Source organism: Bos javanicus, chromosome 8, assembly GCF_032452875.1.
Source record: "Bos javanicus breed banteng chromosome 8, ARS-OSU_banteng_1.0, whole genome shotgun sequence".
NCBI lineage: Eukaryota > Metazoa > Chordata > Mammalia > Artiodactyla > Bovidae > Bos > Bos javanicus.
The window spans coordinates 76,422,454-76,440,746 of NC_083875.1; the positions used below are offsets into that span (position 1 = coordinate 76,422,454).

An 18,293-nucleotide genomic window follows, 5' to 3' on the forward strand; every position below is an offset into this window, starting at 1 on the left:
TCTCTGCCCTTCCCGGCCCATCTGCCCCTGGCCCCGACCCCAGGTAGGGAGCTGAGGCTAGCTTTGTTTGATGCTTTTAATATCATTATTTGTGTTACACGATACACAACCAAGGATGATGGTCAATACTGCGATGGAAATGTTAAAAAAAATATTATACACGGCTCATGTCTTCCACACACCTTCCTGGAAATAAATTAGTGAGCACGGAGAAACCTGGCTGGGTGGCAGCCAGTGCTGAGGGCAGGGAGTGTTAAGGCAGTATCTACAAGGGGGAGGGCGACAGGGGCAAACCAAGGCCTCCGTTCTCCCCTCCAACCTCCTGGGTAGGAAGGTGGGAACTGCGCACTCTCCCTACACCCAGAGGGTACTAGCCACCAGCTTCCTACTTCTCTCCACCACATGGCCTCAGCGAGAAGCCCCTGTCTGCCAGGGGATTAGGTATATCTTGTGGGGAGGGAGCCTTTCCCTTGTTCCTCAGGGCCAGAGAGGTTGAGCAGTGGGCCAGAGTCACACAGCATGTCAGCAGCAAAGGCAGCAGTCTAAATGAGCCCTGGTGGGGGCCCTGCCTGGAAAAGAGGAGGTACCCGTGTTCTTGAAGGGTGAGTCAAGGAGCCTGGGGTGGTGGTAGTAGGAAGCATGGCTCTGGTGCCCAGATGACAGGGGGTGGGTCTGCTGATCAGGGTGGGAGCAATGGGCTCAGATGGGGGCCAGTCTGGGCCATGTGAGTCCTGCAGCTGACTTCTCTGTCCTTTGCCTCCCTTTGGCATTTCCTCATCATCTAACCAGGGTCCCTGAACTAAGAGGAGGTGGGGTTGGGTTGGAGAAGTTGAAGGGAGCTGGCAGCCCCTGGGTGTGGTGCAGGGAGAGGTGATACCCTTCCTAAGCCAGCAGCCTTGCTCTCTCTTCTCTCTGCCCTCTCCCCTTTCCAGCCTCCCAGGACGGCAGCCAGGGACTGGGCTGTGGGTGTGGCCTGCGCACACTTGCAGCATGTGAGTGGTATGTATTAGAGTGGACTGGCCAGCGTGTGCGGGATGGGGTCAGCCTGAGGACTGGCCCTGGGATATGAGGTTCAAGGAGCAGAGACCTGAGCGGGTGTAGGCCATCTGAGCTTTCGTTTTTCTTCACCTGGGGCAGGTCTGTATTGCCCAGGCCCAGGAGAGGGCCTTGGTCCCCTCCTCCCTCTTGATTTTCATCCTCAGCTTTTCTGGCCACCACCTCCGCCCTTCCACCAATGAGTAACAGTGGCAGAAGCAGCAGTAGGTACATACATGCTGACTCTCACACACCCCATAGATACAGCTATACACTGTATGCAGCTACACACGTAGGTACAGTTACACACACAGGTACAGCTACACACACAATAGATACCCACATATACATATATATTCACAGACACACACACTCACATTCCCCCAAAGATCCACATGTATTCAGACATACACAGGTCCCACAGGAACTTGCCCCTCTTTTCTCCACACAGACATGCAGCTCAGGAAGACCCCAGGTATACCTGAAGACACCCAGAGACCTCCCTATCCACCTCCAAGGAAATTTCTGTGAAGAAATTTCTTCAGGTTTGAAATAACCTTCAAAATAATTTCAGATGCTGCTCACTATACCATGGAGGAAACAGAAGGCCCAGAACATAACTGACTTGTTGGAGGTAAGAGGAAGCATGCTGGAGCGAGGACCAGAACTCAGACTTCTGACCCCCCAGCCCAGGGCTGTTGGTCCACTGAACTGCTGAGCAGCCTCTCACACTGTTAACAGGTCACACAGTCATTTCCCCACCATGGTCACCACAGTCATCTAGAGAGACAGGCCCAGCCCAGAGATGCAGACACACGCTCTGACAGCTCCAGGTGCACACACATTCTGCCAAGCCATCCCCACCATACACCTGCTGCCACTGTATTCTCCCAGGCTTGCTTTCTTGAAGATTCTTCCTGGGGAACAGCCTCTAGGATCTTGTGCTAGAGTAAGACCACAATGGGGCTTTTGAGGCCAGCCTTACCTCCTGCTTCCAGCCCAGGACAGATGAACAGAACAGAAATGTGGGGGGCATGGGAAGGGGTGCAGAGAGATAGATGTGTTAGTTAGGGGCAGCTGAGGACGGATCACACCACCTAAACTCTGGCTGTCTCTAAGGCCCACCTCACCCGCCACACAATCCAGACAGCAAGGAAGGAGGTGAATGGGGCAAAGAGGAGGAAGATGGCAGTGATCCGATGGATGGGGGACAATATCCCACTGGGCAGCTTTGCCAGACTTCCCATCTGGAGATGAGGGGAGAAACGCAAATGGTACATGGGCCAGCAAGGGAGCATGTGGAGGCGGCTCTGTGGGGCTGGGCCCTGACCCTGTTGGCCTGGACCTTTCTCCCTCCCAGCCCCTTTCCTTGGCTGGTGCTGGGGGTTCCTGGCTTCACTGCGGTGGAGCCAAACCCCTGGCTTCGTGATCCTGCCCCTTACTCATTACCGTTAGCCTCCACGAAGTCCAGTCACCCCTTTCCTCCACCAGACAGGCTTCAGGGAGGGGGCAGGATGCTGGGCAAGGTCCCCCAAGTAACTGAACAAACAGCCCTCCCCTCCTCAGCCCCCCTGGGTGGAGAGAGACCCGGTTTTGGTTTCTCCGGCTCCATGAACACACAGAGGTACACGTCCTACCATAGGAGGAAGCAATGACTGTTACGAGGTTGGCGGCTGTAGGGGGCGCGGGGCCCCGGGGGGCAAGTGGACGAGCAGGGGAGGGGTTGGCCCCTGCAGGGTCCAAGCTCGCCCCTGGCGGCCCCACCCCGGCGGCCGCAGCGGCCCCGCCCGCTACTGGATGTGGCAGGCGGTGGAGGACGTGGCCTGGCAGCACATGCAGGTGGGGTTCACGGACTTGGGGGGAATGAGGTCCAGGTCCTCGTCGTCGGGGATTTCATCTAACCGGTAGCCATCCTTCAGCAGCTGGATGTTCAAATCTTGGTTGATCTGCTGTAGACAAAGGGGAGGGAGGTCAGGCTCGGGGCCATCCGCAGGCACCAGCCGTTCACACCCAGCCCTGTCCCATCCCTGGCTCTCCAGAAACCCCAGGCTTTGCACCTCCTTTTAGGCCCAGCCTCATTTCTGGCTTCCCTTACAGGCACATCCTCCTGGGGCTCCACCTGGCGCTGCTACTCACCCCACCCCTTTCTAAGGGCAACTTCCCACCTCAGGTCCTGCTTCTATTCGCCCCGTCCCTTTCAGGCCCTCGCCCATAAGCTGTCGCCTCTATGTCACACCCCGTTGTAGTTCAGGGCCCTGTCCCAACCTGGGTCCGAACCCTGCCCCTAACCCTGTGCGACCGCCACTGGAGGTGGAATCAGATCTTAGCCCCACCCAGCACCGGCTCCACCTCAGTTCAGGCGCGTCTGACTCTTTGCGACCCATGGACTGCAACATACTGGGCTTCTCTGTCCATCACCAACTCCCTGAGTTCGCTCAATCTCATGTCCATCAAGTCAGTGATGCCATCCAAACATCTCATCCTTCTCCTCCTGCCTTCAGCCTTTCCCAGCATCAGAGTCTTTTCCAATGAGTCAGTTCTTCACATCAGGTAGCCAAAGTATTGGAGTTTCAGCTTCAGCTTCAATCCTTACAATGAACATTCAGGACTGATTTCCTTCAGGATTGACTGGTTTGATCTCCTTGCAGTCAAGGGACTCTCAAGAGTCTTCTCCAACACCACAGTTCAAAAGCATCAATTCTTTGGTGTTCAGCCTTCTTTATGGTCCAACTCTCACATCCATACATGACTACTGGAAAAACCATAGCTTTGACTAGACAGACCTTTGTTGGCAAAGTAAAGTCTCTGCATTTTAATATGCTGTCTAGGTTGGTCATTGCTTTTCTTCCAAAGAGCAAGTGTGTTTTAATCTCATGGCTGCAATCACCATCTGCAGTGATTTTGGAGCCCCCCAAAATAAAGTCTGTCACTATTTCCATTGTTTCCCCATCTATTTGCCATGAAGTGATGGGACCAGATACCGTGATCTTAGTTTTCTGAATGTTGAGCTTTAAGCCAACTTTTTCACTCTCCTCTTTCACTTTCATCAAGAGGCTCTTTAGTTCTTCTTCACTTTCTGCCATAAGGGTGGTGTCATCTGCATATCTGAGGTTATTGATATTTCTCCCAGCAATCTTGATTCCAGCTTGTGCTTCATCCAGCCTGGCATTTTGCATGATGTACACTGCATATAAGCTAAATAAGCAGGGTGACAATATACAGCCTTGACATACTCCTTTCCAATTGGTACCAGTCTGTTGTTCCATGTCCAGTTCTAACTGTTGCTTCTCGACTTGCATACAGATTTCTCTGGAGGCAGGAAAGGTGGTCTGGTATTTCCATCTCTTGAAGAATTTTCCACAGTTTATTGTGATCCACACAGTAAAAGGCTTTGGCATAGTCAATAAAGCAGAAGTACATGTTTTTCTGGAACTCTCTTGCTTTTTCTACGATCCAGCAGATGTTGGCAATTTGATCTCTGGTTCCTCTACCTTTTCTAAATCTAGCTTGAACATCTGGAAGTTCATGGTTCACGTATTGCCGAAGCCTGGCTTGGAGAATTTTGAACATTACTTCACTAGTGTGTGAAATGAGTGCAATTGTGCAGTAGTTTGAACATTCTTTGGCATTGCCTTTCTTTGAGATTGGAATGAACACTGACCTTTTCCAGTCCTATGGCCACTACTGAGTTTTCCAAACTTGCTGGCATATTGAGTGCAGCCCTTTCACAATGTCATCTTTTAGGATTTGAAATAACTCAACTGGAATTCCATCACCTCCACTAGCTTTGTTCATAGTGATGCTTCCTAAGGCCCACTTGACTTTGCATTCCAGCACTCAAGGTGAGTGATCACATCATCGTGGTTATCTGGATCATAAAGATCTTTTTTGTATAGTTCTTCTGTGTATTCTTGCCAACACTTCTTAATATCTTCTGCCTCTGTTAGGTCCATACCATTTTTGTCCTTTATTGTGTCCATCTTTGCATGAAATGTTCCCTTGGTATCTCTAATTTTCTTGAAGAGATCTCTAGTCTTTCCCATTCTATTGCCCACTGCTCTGCTCAGGGTGTTTTGGTGTTAGCCCCACCCCTTCCCCTATAGGTGGTCCTACTAAGGTGCGTTTAGGGCAGGAAGCAGTGGGGCCTCACCTCAGCAGAGGAGTAGCCAGAGGAGGAGTATCTGGACATGTCAAAGTCATCATCACTGGCCGCAGAGGAGAGAAGGCAAAGAGGAAGTGATTTCCAGACATTAAATAGAAAACTCTCTTTACCCTCCCCCACATCAGTCAATACTGCCCCCTCCCCCCACACTTCCAAATAAACGCACAATCTTAGCAGAAACCATGCTTGCTGTGGGAATGCAGTTTTAAGCCAGGTTCCTTAGCCCCACCCTTCTAAATAGTTACTACCCTTAACCTCTTTCTAAATCAAGCTGCTACTACCCCACAGCCTTGCCCCTCTTTTTCCTAGGTTCAAATCACCTAGGTTTGTTGGGTTTTCCCAAAGTCTAGATCTAGGTAGGTCTGTGCCCCGCAGTAGGGCTCCTCCCTCAGAGTGGGCAGGGTACCACGGCATCAGGGCCCATTCTAGGGGCAGCTGCCAGGTCAGCTGTCCTGGAACAGCAGCAGATTGCACTGATCCCCTTTTCTGTCTCTGCTCCCCCCATCTCCATTCTTTGGGGATTCACCCTTGGAGAGCTCCTGGCTGAGGGACACCCTCATTCTGACAGTAAAGCAGGTGTGGCCTGTTCAGCCCACTTGTTTATTCCCATTCCCACACTGCTCTGGCTTGCCTGGCTGCCCCGATGTCTCCATACACACCTGTCCGTGTCAAGGGCTACCAGTGGTTTCTCATCCGGGCTCTGGTCAAGCGAGGAGTAGCCTTTATTTGGGACAACCAGCCTGGGTGGAGAATTTGAGGGACTGGATTGGCAACTGAAGCACACCAGCATGGCAAGGAACTGGGTTGGGCCACACCCTACAACCTCCCTCTCCACCCCCACCCCACCCTACCCCATCCCACCCCACCACCTTGATCCGATGAGATTCTCTCCTCTCAGAGAGGAGCTGGGCCTGAGGAGGGAGGGAACAGGGGAGGCTCAGAACCAGCAGAGACAGGAGCTGGCAGGGTCCTGGTGGGGTGGGGCGGGGCCCTACCTTGTCCGGGCCATGACATTGTTCTTCTTGGGTTGCTGGTTGACAGGGCTACCCATGCTGCCATTCTTCAGGGAGCCCTTCCGGGCCAGCTCCCGCTGCTTCTCTGCAGGGGAACATGGGAAAGAAGCTGTGTCCTGCCACCAGGGCCAACCTGCCTTACCACTCAGGACAGCCTGGGCTGGCCTCCATGGTGAAACCCCTTGCTTCTCTAAGAACTGAGGCAAGGATCCAACTCTAGGCCCTGCATCTTGAAAGAGACATTGCTTTGCTCTGCCCAACCTGAGGCAGATAGTGAAGGGCGACAGGAGGAGGCTGAACCCCACCTTCCAGGAACTGTACTCCCAAGTGGGCTAGCTAGCATGTGTTTGATCCAGAGAAAGGCTGGAGAAGGAGAGATGGAATAGAAGGGTGGCAGGGCTTCCTGCAGGTGACACCTTGAGGTGGAGTGTGAAAATGTTAGTCGCTCAGTTGTGTCCAACTGTGTGTGACCCCATAGACTGTAGCCCACCAGGCTTCTTTGTCTGCTAGCTTCCGCTAGGCAAGAACACTGGAGTGGGTAGCCATTCCTTTCTCCAGGGGGTCTTCCCAACCTAGGGATTGAACCTGGGTCTCCTGCACTGCAGGCAGATGTTCTACCTTCTGAACCACCAGGGAAGCCCACTTGAGGTAGAGAGAGGAGGGCATTTGAGGAAGGAAGGGTAGTGTATAGCAAAGTGCATTTAGAAGTGAGTGTAATAAGTGTGGATCTGGACCAGATGGAAGGATGAAGATGGAGGAAGGTCAGGTTAGAAAAGTTGGACACATTTATTCAGTCATTTATTTATTCAGCAGACATCTGTGTCACCAGTCACGTATGAGATCCTGTGCACAAGGGACTGGGGGCCCCTCTGATTACAGACTTGGAGCATGAAGGCCTGAATGCCAAGCAGAGGAGTCTGGGCTCAATGGAAAAGGAAGAGAAGCCGCTGAAGGTTGTGGAGCGGGAGGGGCAGCATGGGGCAGGCAGGGTAAGGGCAGCAGGCTGGGGGAGCCCTCTGCCGAGACTACTTCTGACTCCTCGGTCAGCCTGTGGATTCTCCGAGGCTCTAGAACCTACCAGATTCATGGGACTGGCAACCAAGGGACCCAGTGCCTGGTGTGTGGCTCTGCTACCAGATGTCAGTTTCTGCCTGGGCCCTACAGGAGGCCTGTCTACCCATTCCTCCTCCTCACAGCAGCTCCGATACTGGCAAAAGGACTGCCAGGGGAAAGCTCTCACAAAACAACAAGTTCCAGAGAGGAAGGATGGGATGGGCATTTATAGCTACTGTACTCTGGAATTTTCTCGACCTCCATGTCTCTCATCTCCCACTCTCTAATCCTCTTACTTTGCCCTGCTCATCGGTCTCACGCCCTCAAACCCACCTCCACCTCCTTTCCCCGCAGGCAGCTGCCATTACCACCCCAAGCCTCTAGGGGGTGCAATTTGCCTTATAAGTTCCTGGTGGGGACTCTCCTCAGTGCAACTGGGATAAGGCTGTGAATTTTTCTAGAGGAGCTGTGGTGGTAATACAATGGTCAGCGGGGAAAACGTTGTTTTTAAAAGCATGCTGGAATTGTTTGAAACAGTGAAAAAATGCTAATAAACTGCAAAAGCAAACTACAGACTACAATGCAACTATTAAAAGAAGTCATTCTCTATATACTGATATTTTAGAAGGGGCTCTAAGACGTTAATCAGAAAACAAAAAAGAAAAAAATTTCAGAAAATGTGGACAGTATGATACCACTTGTGTTTAAATATAAAATAAAACTAGAAAAAACTAAAAACCAAAAACAAAACGCTTGGAATGATGATCTCTGAGGAGAAAATGACGGGAAAGAGTAAAGAAGTTATACTTGTTAAATACTTGTGTTGTTAAATTAAACAATAATAAGCAAATAAACTGGCTGCAGTTTGAGTCTGGTGTCCTGTCCTGGGAAGACGAATAAATTCCACAGAGAGGACTGTTCTCTTGTTTAGAAAAACAGCCTGAGGGGCTCCCTGGATTTGGTCTGGAAGGAGAAAAGCAAGTTAAAAGGAAAAAAGAAAAGCTGAATAATATAACAGGACTCTGAAAAGGTGTCCTGGCAGCTGCAGAGCAAGGTTTGAAACAGATTTCTCAGGACTAGGAGAGGGCCCAGTACTTGATGGGCAGTTGGAGCCTGGGGAGAAAGATGAGCAGGAGTGCAGCCGGGATGGCAGAGAAGTTCTGAAGGATGGTCATGGCCTGCATTTAATTGTTAACTCTTTCCTGGATGTACTGTGTGAGCTATATTTTCACTCATGAAAACAAATTATTTATTTATTTATTGACGGCTGCACCTCATGGCCTGTGGGATCTTAGTACCCTGACCAGGGACTGAATCCAGGCCCTCAGCAGTGGAAATGAAGTGTCCTAACCACTGGACTGCCAGGAATTCCTGAAACCATTTTTTAAAAATTAGAAGTCTGTTATGTATGGCAGCCTTGGGTGAGTGAGATGGTCCCTGAGGGAGAGAGGTGGTGTTTGGGGGGAGGTAAAGCAAGTGCAGCAGCTGAAGGAGCTCTGGGCAGTGACTGGGAGAGAGGTGGCTCAAAGGATCGGGCGGCAGCATAAACTGACTTTGGAGTGGACGTGAAATAAACCCCCAAGGTGACCCTGGGAAGCCAGGAGAGCTTTGGGTTTATTAAGAAACTAAGGGAAAGTTCCTCCAAACAGGAGCCAACAAGATCCGGAGATATCCAGATAGGCTGACTAGGAAGGGAGAGAGGGGCTCAGCTTCTAGGGGAGAGGAGCCAGGTTCCAAGCTTCGGGAGCCTCACTCCTTTCTGCCCTCAGACACAGGAACTGACGCCCACTTCTAAGGCAGCTTCCTCTCAACCTGGTCCAGTGTCTGATGGGGCTTCCGACCCTCTCTCTAGGGTTCCTGCAGCTATGCTCCAGAACACCTGGAGCCTTCTGGGCCCTAGAGATGCCTCTAGAGCTCTGGGCGTCTGTAGAGAATTATCACCTCCCCTTGGCCTTGCAGGAGAGAAGGTACCTGGTGGTGCCAGTGACTTCGTGGCTAGAGTCTTAGAATTATCTAGCCTGAGCTGTACCTCTTTGCAGACCCAGCCCAGCGCACCTTGCCTGTCCACGCCCAACATCTCCCTCACCCCCCAGACACACTCACCCAGCTTCACTTGGAGCGGGGATGGTTTGTAATTCATGGCTACTGACTCACCCTCCCGGGCGTCACAGTCTCCGTCTGAGATGGAGGCGGCGGCTGGGTCCTGGGGGAGAAAGCAGGGGGACAGGGAGCTGTTAGGAGGTGAACACAGGGGGCTGTTCTCACCTGTCCTCTGTGGGTATTTCTCCCTGGCAGCAGGTGGGGTTCAGGAAGGGAGGGATAGACCCGTCTACCACGGAAGGAAGATCGGGAGCTGGGTGGAAGAGCCCAGGATCTCGGCCCCATTTACACCCATCTGGGTGTCTGTCCTCTAAGTCCCATGTCATCTGCCACCCCCAGGAAGCCTACTGTGATTCTTTAAACCCACAGGACCTTCTCTTGCCTCCCATACTAGTCGCCATGCTCCTTAGGGCCCTGCCTTGTTTAGAAAGATCTTTCTAGGTTCCTGTGAGTTTAAGTCTGGATTAAGGTCTGAGCAGGTGCTCCCTGAGATGGGCCTTCTTCCTCTGTTTCCCCAGCTCTGGCTGATCTGTGAGTTTAAGTCTGGATTAAGGTCTGAGCAGGTGCTCCCTGAGATGGGCCTTCTTCCTCTGTTTCCCCAGCTCTGGCTGATCCCTTCCCAGAGAACTAACTGGCTGAGCCAGGCTAGACTTCCAGGCTGTAGCCATGCAGTTCTGGTGAGAACGTCTCCATTTCACAGATGGATCCTAAAGAGTGTCTCCCGAGAGAACCTGAATGGTTGGCTTGGAATGGCAGGTGAGAAGACAAACAATGGCAAGTCAGCCGGTGGCCAGCTCATCCTGTGTTGCCCAGACAGGGCTGGACACTACAGATGACAAGACAGCATGCATTCTGTGCATTGTCCAGGGTCTGGAACCATTTTGGTCTCCCTCACTGCCCTCTTTACCGACTTCTTCCCATTGCTATGGGTGTTATGCTGCTCCAAGTCCTACTTTAGCCTCACTATTCTCTCCAGAACACCCCTAAATCTCTGCTACAAGATCCAGGGCCTTGTCCTACTCTGCCTCAGTCAGTTGGAAGGTGCTGGAGTCATTCACCCTCTCCCTGAGGTACTGATAACCAGCCATGGACATAGGATGCTGCCATCCTAACCATCCACCTAGGGTCACAGAGTGGTAAGCCTAAGGTCAGAGGATCGCAGAGAGGCTCCAGGGCTGTGCCTATTCTGCCTCTGGGGATACGGAGAGCAGACAGAGAGGCAGGAAGAATGCTGGAGGATGGGCCCTGTGGGGCCAGGCCCAGGGATCTGAGTGGCTTCTGGTGACTGTTAAAGGAAGGCTATGCAGCCATTATGGTGGTTTAGTTTCCCTTTAGAATGAAGCAGGGGGGATGAAAACATGCTTGCCACTAAAGGAAAAGGGAAAAGTCTAGAATGTTTTAGAGGGAAATCCTGGCCTTGTCTGTGTTTCTTTAGGCCATCCAGAGTGCAAGGCCTGGGTGGGCTGTGTTGCCACAGTGGTTTGTGAGTTCCTGAGGGCAGAACCCGGGCCTGTGTCCTCTTCTCTGATTCCCAGCCTTAGCTGTCAGGGAATGGGACAGAAGGGTAGAACAGGTTTGGGGGACTGGGGGCTCAGTGCATGCATCCCAGGCAACCTCCCAAGCCACTGGTCTTTCCACGTCCTTCATCCTCTGCCTCCCTGGCTCGTCTCCTCCTTGGGAGACTGATCTCTGGCAGCACCTGTCCCCTGCTGCCCTGGAGAAGGAGGCCTCTAGTGACCCTTCCATGTCTCTCTGTGGTCAAAACAGTGCTGCCTGCAGGGGACATGGAGACCAGCCGGTGAGCACTAGGCTGCAGGGACGCTCACTCCCAAGGCCGCCTGAGCGAGGGCTTCTCAAAGGTAGAACCCACAAACGTGCCTGTGGGGCCCTCCCAGGGATGCACTGGCAGATTTCTAATTTCCTTTCCTCTTTCTGTAGTGTTTGTCACATGTCACACACACCATGTCCATTTGGAAAGGGTTCCTCCCCTGGCTTCCAGGACACTATGCCCCCTGGCTCATCTTGCTTCTTTGACCATCACCTCTGCTTTCTCCCACAGTTAACTTCAAGAACTCAAGTGCTTGGGCGTTTGTGGCTAACTTTTCCCTCCTTGATGCAGATGAGTCCATCAGAGTGTCTTCTCTCAGGCTGGAGGTCCTGGGTGGCAACACTGGAGGGGGCCAGTGCAGGAAGGATGGGGCCTGAGTGGGAAGCTGTTGAGTGACTCTGGTCACAGGGTCCCACATGTGTTCCCTAAGGCCACTGGGATTCCTGAGTGACACTGCCAATCCCTTTAGGTCAAGAGCCAGCATGTAAAGCCCTAGACTGTGAGGTCCCATTCAGCATTTCCCCATCACTGTCCTTGATGGAAGGCCAACTTTGAGGCAGGAACAAAGATTCTGGCACTGTGCCTGCAAACTCAAGCCTTCACTGTGGGCTTCCTGTATGTCTTTCCTGGGAAGTGCAGCCAATGCACCATGACCACCACATGGAAATATAATCAGGGAGATTAGATGTGAAATATTCATGAATACAAGTATCAGAGAGGAATCCAGGCAGAAGGAAGCATCTGGCTCGAAGGAATCAGGGAAAATTTAAAATGCCCCCCAAGGACATCTGACAGGAGTTAGCTAGATCCAGAAACTAGAGTGGTGATTAGCAAGGTTATTAATAAACACTCAGCAGAGACAGACATTGAAATGCATCTCTAACAGCAGCGCATGTTTCTACAACCTGCACGCAAATTCTCCAAAGACTATGGAGATGATTAATAGCTCAATCTCACTGTTTCTGGGATATAATAAATCAGCTAATGACCAGCGCAAAACCAATATAACTAGAGGAAGGCAGAAGTACCAGAAGAATCTTCAGAGTTAGTCTGGTCCAGTGATTTTTATTCAACTGTGTTTCCTGAACCCTGGGCCTTGGGCAGGGCTGAGTGTGAAAGGAGAGCAACAGGAGGGGGTCTGGCTTCCCTAAAACTAGAATAGATCCGTTTTTACATATTTATTTGGCTGTGTCAGGTCTTAGCTGTGGCACACGGGATTCCACTGTGTCATGTCGGATCTTGCATTGCGGTGCGTGGGCTCTCTGGTTGTGGTGCATAGGCATGTTGCGGCACACAGGGCTTAGCTACTCTGCAACACAGGGGATCCTAGTTCCCGGACCAGGTATCAAACCCGCATCCCCTGCATTGTAAGGTGATTCCCAACCACTGGACCACCAGGGAAATCCCCAGAATAGATCCATTTTGATTTCACTTACATAGGAGTCTTTCTGCAAGATTTTGGTTGAAGAAAGGGTTTTATTGCTTTAAAAGAAAGGTGGGGGAGGGAGTTTAAAACACATTGATTTAGCCCAATCTTTTAATAATGCTTTACTATAGAACTTATTAAATTTACATGAAAACAGAGAAAACAGTATAGTGAGATCCTGGGTACCTATCAAACAAATTACTAGCTTCAACAAATTACCACTTAGACTACTCTTTAAAAAAAAAATCTTGGCTCCTCCATTTATAACACTAGCTATGTGATCTGGGCTTTAGTTTCTACATCTGTAAAGTGGGGCTTATACTAATACCTATGTCAAAGGTTTCTGTGAGGATAAAGTGAGACTATGTAATCTAGTGCTTAATATGCAAGCATTTAGAGTAGTATTTAGTATATATATAGGACTTCCCTGGTGGCTCAGATGATAAAGCGTCTGTCTACAATGCGGGAGACCTGGGTTCGATCCCTGGGTCAGGAAGATTCCCTGGAGAAGGAAATGGCAACCCACTCCAGTACTCTTGCCTAGAAAATCCCATGGACAGAGGAGCCTGGTGCAGGCTACCGCCCATGGGGTCACAAAGAGTCGGACATGACTGAGTGACTTCACTTCCACTTTAGTATATATACTACATCCAGCACACTCTATGTGTGGTATAGCTATGAGGCTTTTATTAGACAGGCTCTGTGGGACACACAGCCATGAACAGTGTACTCTGGCAGTGACCAATCCACAGCAGCAGCCCTGTCACCACCCAGGTTGGGGCCTGGCTTATGTGGGGAGATATCTGTGGAAGAGATGCTCACTCAACAGGGTGAGGAGGGGCCTGATCAGGGAGCATTCTGTCTCCTCTCTCTCCTCACTTCCTTACGCTGCATTTCCCTCAGTTATCAGCGGTCAGCCTGGGGCTCATCAAGATATATAGAAATAGACCCATTCTTAAGGAGCTCCCAGTAATTATCAGTAAATGTAACAAGAGCCATAAATGTAGAGGGAAAGGGACAAAGGGAGGGTGGTCAGAGAAAACTTCCCAGAGGAAGACTCTTGAAAAGATCTCCAAACATCAGTTTCCCAGTTATCTTAAGAGGAAGGATGTTCAGGGAACATCTGCAAAGGCTCAGAAGCCTGAAACTAGCATTGCACATTCAAGAAGCAGTCAATATTTTGCTACAGTGGAAACCTAGAAGGTATGATGATGAACAGTGACAGGAAATAACGTTGCAGGGCCAGCAGGGCTCAGATGATGGTGGAAGATGGGCCTTGATTTTGTTCTTTACTCAGAAGATGGTGGCAGAGGAGCCAGTGAAGCCTTGAGTAGGGGAGTAACATGATGAGATTTGAGATGGAGAAGGACACTCTAAAAGTCATGTACAAGATTGGTGGGAAGGAAATGAGACTGGGATTTAGGGAACTATTGCAACAGTGCCAGCAAGAGATGACAGAGACCTGAACTAAGCAGAAGATAAAAAGCCATAAAGGAGGATGTTAAAGAGAGTAGAGTGGCAGGTCTCAGAGATAAAATGTAGAAGGAGTCCAGACACTCCTAGTTTTCTGTGTGGGGTAACTGGGAAAGGGATGCTTGTAGTAATTATTAAAACAGACAATGCAGGAGAAGGCATAACTATGGTCAGGGAAAACCAGATGAGCTCAGTTTGGGACAGGTTGAGCTTTGAAGTGTCTTTTGGACACTAGATGACATCATTAGTCAGTAGGAATTGAGGTTCAGGATCTCAAGAAAGAGCTGTGGACTGATGGTAATTGAAGCCCACAGAGGAGAATAACCTCAGGGAGAACAAGCACAGTGAAGCAGACAGGAACCAAGAATAGAGTCCTGGAGAGCATCCAACCTTAGGAAATGAGTGGAAGAAGAAGACTGAGTAGGAGCAGAAAGACAAGATGTAGAAAAAGATCCAGGAAGATATTCAAGCAGTTTTCAGGTGAAACAAATCAACAGTGTCAAAACTAATACATGATTCCATAAGATAAGATAATATTTAGAAGTGAGGAAGTCATAGGTGACCTCAGCAAACAGAGTTTTGGTTGAATGGTAAGAACAGAGCCCAGAATACAAGGGATGTAGGAGGGAATAGGAGATGAGGAAGTAGAAAGAGTGAACACAGGCTGTTCTCTCAAGGAGCTAAACTGAGAAGACAGAGTGAGAATGAATGCCAGTCAGAGAGTTTTGGAGTTGAAGGATTCTTTGAAGGGAGGGAACACATGACCACTGTTTCACATTGAGGGGAAGAAAATTGAGTAGAAAGGGAGATGTTTGATGGACTATGGTCTTTGAGGAGTCAAGAGAAGATAGAACCAGAATCAGATAAGAGGAGGAACACTCCTTACTGAAATGGAAGGGAGGTGAAAATAGGTGGAGGATGCAGATAACATGGAGACAGAAAGGTGGGGGGAAAGTTAAGGGAGTTCATTTCTAAAAGCCTAGTTAAGTAAAAGAAGGGGGAAAATGCTAAGGGGTTTAGGAAAAGAGGGACTCTTGGTGGCTGGATAGGAGTGGAAGGAGACCAGACTGGCAGGGGTTTCAGCTACAAATCCTCAACTTTCACCAGCTCTTGATCTTGCCTTCAGGATGAAAGGCACTCTCCGTGGTGCTGAACAATTTTGCCTTTGTCTTATGGACTGAACACAGGTGATTCAAGGTAACAGCATGATTCAATTTTCGCTTTCCCACAGGAAAGGTAACCTCTGTCCTCACCTTCAAGCACTAATTTTCAGGAAGATGGAAAATGAAATGGATTTAGAATGAGGTATGAAGAGGCAAAGTGCTTGTATCAACATTATCTAACCTCTCTTTGCCTAACACACATGAATTTTTCTCTAGTTTTAGGAGGGAGCTGGTGGAAGCAGTTCTGAGTTATGAAATGCTGAAAGGCTACCTCTGGAATAGTCATGTCTGTACTCTGTTCAGTTCCCCTGGGAGAAAGTAGAACAGACTTAGAGCAGGAAAAGGAACAGGGCCAGGAGGACAGGTAGTACTGAGAAGGAAAGGAAAACGGGGTGATCTGGAGCTCAGGCCACTCTCGGATGGGCAGAGACTGCAAGATAGGGTATCAAAGACCAACTCTGTTTCTGTCACAAGTGGTTCAGCTCAGAAACTTCCTGAGGCTGTGGCTCCCTGAAGAGTTATGCCATTCCCCCAAAACATCCCTTGGCAGTATGTGGTAATAAGCATGTTTAGTCTCAATATTATAGAGGGAGATCCAAAAGAATGCAACTCTATGCCTTTCTGTCCAATGCCCATGGCTTGGCAGAAACCTAACGTCCAGTCCAAGAATATTCAGTAGCAGTTTAGGCATTGGTTAAACCTCTCAGCTTCCCTGCAGATGGCTGTCCATTCAGCCTCTAAGGCATTCCCATCCCTGTGTGGCTCAACGTGAGAATCATTTGGCCAATGACAGTTCCTACTCCAGAGAAGGATCTGAGGTCCTGTGAGTACCATGGTTGGGGAGCTCCCACTTTTATCCCCTGTCTCCCTCTTTGCTAGCATTTCTGCCAGGCAACTGGCCAGGACTCCTATCCTTTCAGGACATATTAAGACCCTTAGGGGCCCCACTTATAGGGAAGGACAAAGACCTCTGTTAGGAGTAAGGTCTTTTGGGGGATATCTGGAAGGCGGTCAGGGAAACATAACGGAGACAGTCTCTCCAAATATTGTTTGTAGCTCTTACAAGGGCGGGGGTGAAGAACAGAAAAGCTAGGGAAGTCTATGAAGCCTGAATTTGAGAAAGGGGTCAGAGGACCCTGCCTAGTTCAGGGAGGCCTCTCTTATCAGTCTAAATCTCTTCACTCTTCAAGGTTTTTCTCTATAAGAAGACTCAGTTCAAACAAAGTCAATACTGAGTGGCCACTCCTTTCCAGCTCTGGACTGGGTGCTGGTAGTAGGGAAGAAAACACACCTTCTCCACATACACCACACTTCTGCAGAGCATTATGGGATGAAGCAAAGCTCCCTAGAAGGAAGCTGAAAGGATTCTTGTGGCTGAGCTAGAGTTCAATAACTCAAGGGGGTCTTGTGTATAGCTGAAGATTTTCTGTTTCCTTAAACAGCTCCTAGGATGGAATTCATTCCCAAAAAGAAGCACCACCCACCAAGCTTTAGTAGCTTTGTGGTGACTGTCATTGGGAGAACCAAAATGCAGAGACCCATGGCTAGAAACAACTTTAGCCATGGCGAGTTTAATAGATTTTTCTATTATAAAGAGACACATGCTAAAATTAAAAAATCACATTTAGTTTTACCACTTTGAGGCAATCTTTGTTAACATTCTAGTGTATCTGAGTCTTTTATGTATACTACAGTAGCAACACTAAGGGGTTTCCCTCTCTAGGAGCTGGTGTTTTGCCTGTCCTCATGGTTACAGGTGTGGGCCTCTAGGTAGGTACATTGTTGGGTCTGTGGGGTCCCGTCCTTGCTTACACCAGGTGGAGCCCATCAGAGCATCCCCCAGAATTGGGAAGTGGGGCTTCTATGAGGAGACATGAAGCTTAAGACTATAGATTAGGTAGCAGAGAAGGTCACTGGCAGGGAGACAAGAATAAAGCTGATGTTCAGAAAGAAGAAACACAAGAGCTAGAAAGTCTTCCCTAGGTTTCAGGTTCTGGTTCTAGAACTTGTCCTGTCCCTCTAAGGTTTGATTACATGCCTGTCCTCTTGTATTAGGAGAAAATCTAGTGTCCTTACAGTCTAGTTACCTTTTTAGCTTAAACTAGCTTGAGTTGGATTTTGTTACTATAATCAGAAAGTATCTGCTAATAATTATTCATAGAACAACATTTAAAGAAAAACATCAGTTCAGTTCAGTTCAGTCGCTCAGTCGTGTCCGACACTTTGCAACCCCATGAATCGCAGCACACCAGGCCTCCCTGTCCATCACCAACTCCCGGAGTTCACTCAGACTCACGTCCATCGAGTCAGTGATGCCATCCAGCCATCTCATCCTCTGTCGTCCCCTTCTCCTCCTGCCCCCAATCCCTCCCAGCATCAGAGTCTTTCCAATGAGTCAACACTTCGCATGAGGGGCCAAAGTATTGGAGTTTCAGCTTTAGCATCATTCCTTCCAAAGAAATCCCAGGGCTGATCTCCTTCAGAATGGACTGGTTGGATCTCCTTGCAGTCCAAGGGACTCTCAAGAAAAACATACTGTATCTTATATTCTATATTTTAAAAAATTAGTATTAGGGCATATTCAACTCTCCATATTTTTACATAGTTTTCTTAACCATCAGCTTAATGGCTACATGATATCCATAAAGGGGACATACAATAACTTTTTAACCCTTCACTTATTTTGGACATTTAGGGTTTGCAATATTGCACTATTATAAATCAAAAAGTGTGAATGCTTTTAAGATTCTTGATACATACTGCCAAACTGCTTTCCCAGAGGATTGTTCCAATTTACAAAGCTTCTAGTCACAACCAATAGCTATAGCTGGTTTTTTAGTATTTTATTTTTCACTGTGTACCAGGGTATTTCAGGTCATCACATCTATCTAACTGTTTTCCAAGAGAGCTCTTCTCTAGTCCTATTTGCCTGGTTCCCTCTGGGGAATCTTCTTTCAAAGAATAGAATTTCCTCTGGGCATCACCTGCCAGACAAAATATTCCTGACTTGAAGCTACTGATTAAGAACAAAAGGAGAGAA

The 18,293-nt window shown here is 49.2% G+C and overlaps 1 protein-coding gene across 6 annotated transcripts in view; it reads right to left on the reverse strand.

Annotated features, from left to right (window-relative positions):
• Positions 1-62: 62 nt before the first annotated feature.
• Positions 63-18,293, reverse strand: part of FAM219A (family with sequence similarity 219 member A) — a 61,290-nt gene continuing 43,059 nt past the window's right edge. For 2 of the 6 annotated variants that reach the window (XM_061425976.1, XM_061425974.1), the window contains exons 2-6: positions 9,367-9,466; positions 6,193-6,295; positions 5,857-5,937; positions 5,186-5,240; positions 63-2,984 (exon numbers count right to left, since the gene is read on the reverse strand). In XM_061425976.1, the coding sequence (XP_061281960.1) occupies positions 2,826-2,984; positions 5,186-5,240; positions 5,857-5,937; positions 6,193-6,295; positions 9,367-9,466 (498 nt within the window). In that variant the 3' untranslated portion in view covers positions 63-2,825. The remainder of the gene's footprint in view (positions 2,985-5,185; positions 5,241-5,856; positions 5,938-6,192; positions 6,296-9,366; positions 9,467-18,293) is intronic. The other 4 variants (XM_061425979.1, XM_061425977.1, XM_061425978.1 and 1 more) reach the window with 3 other exon arrangements.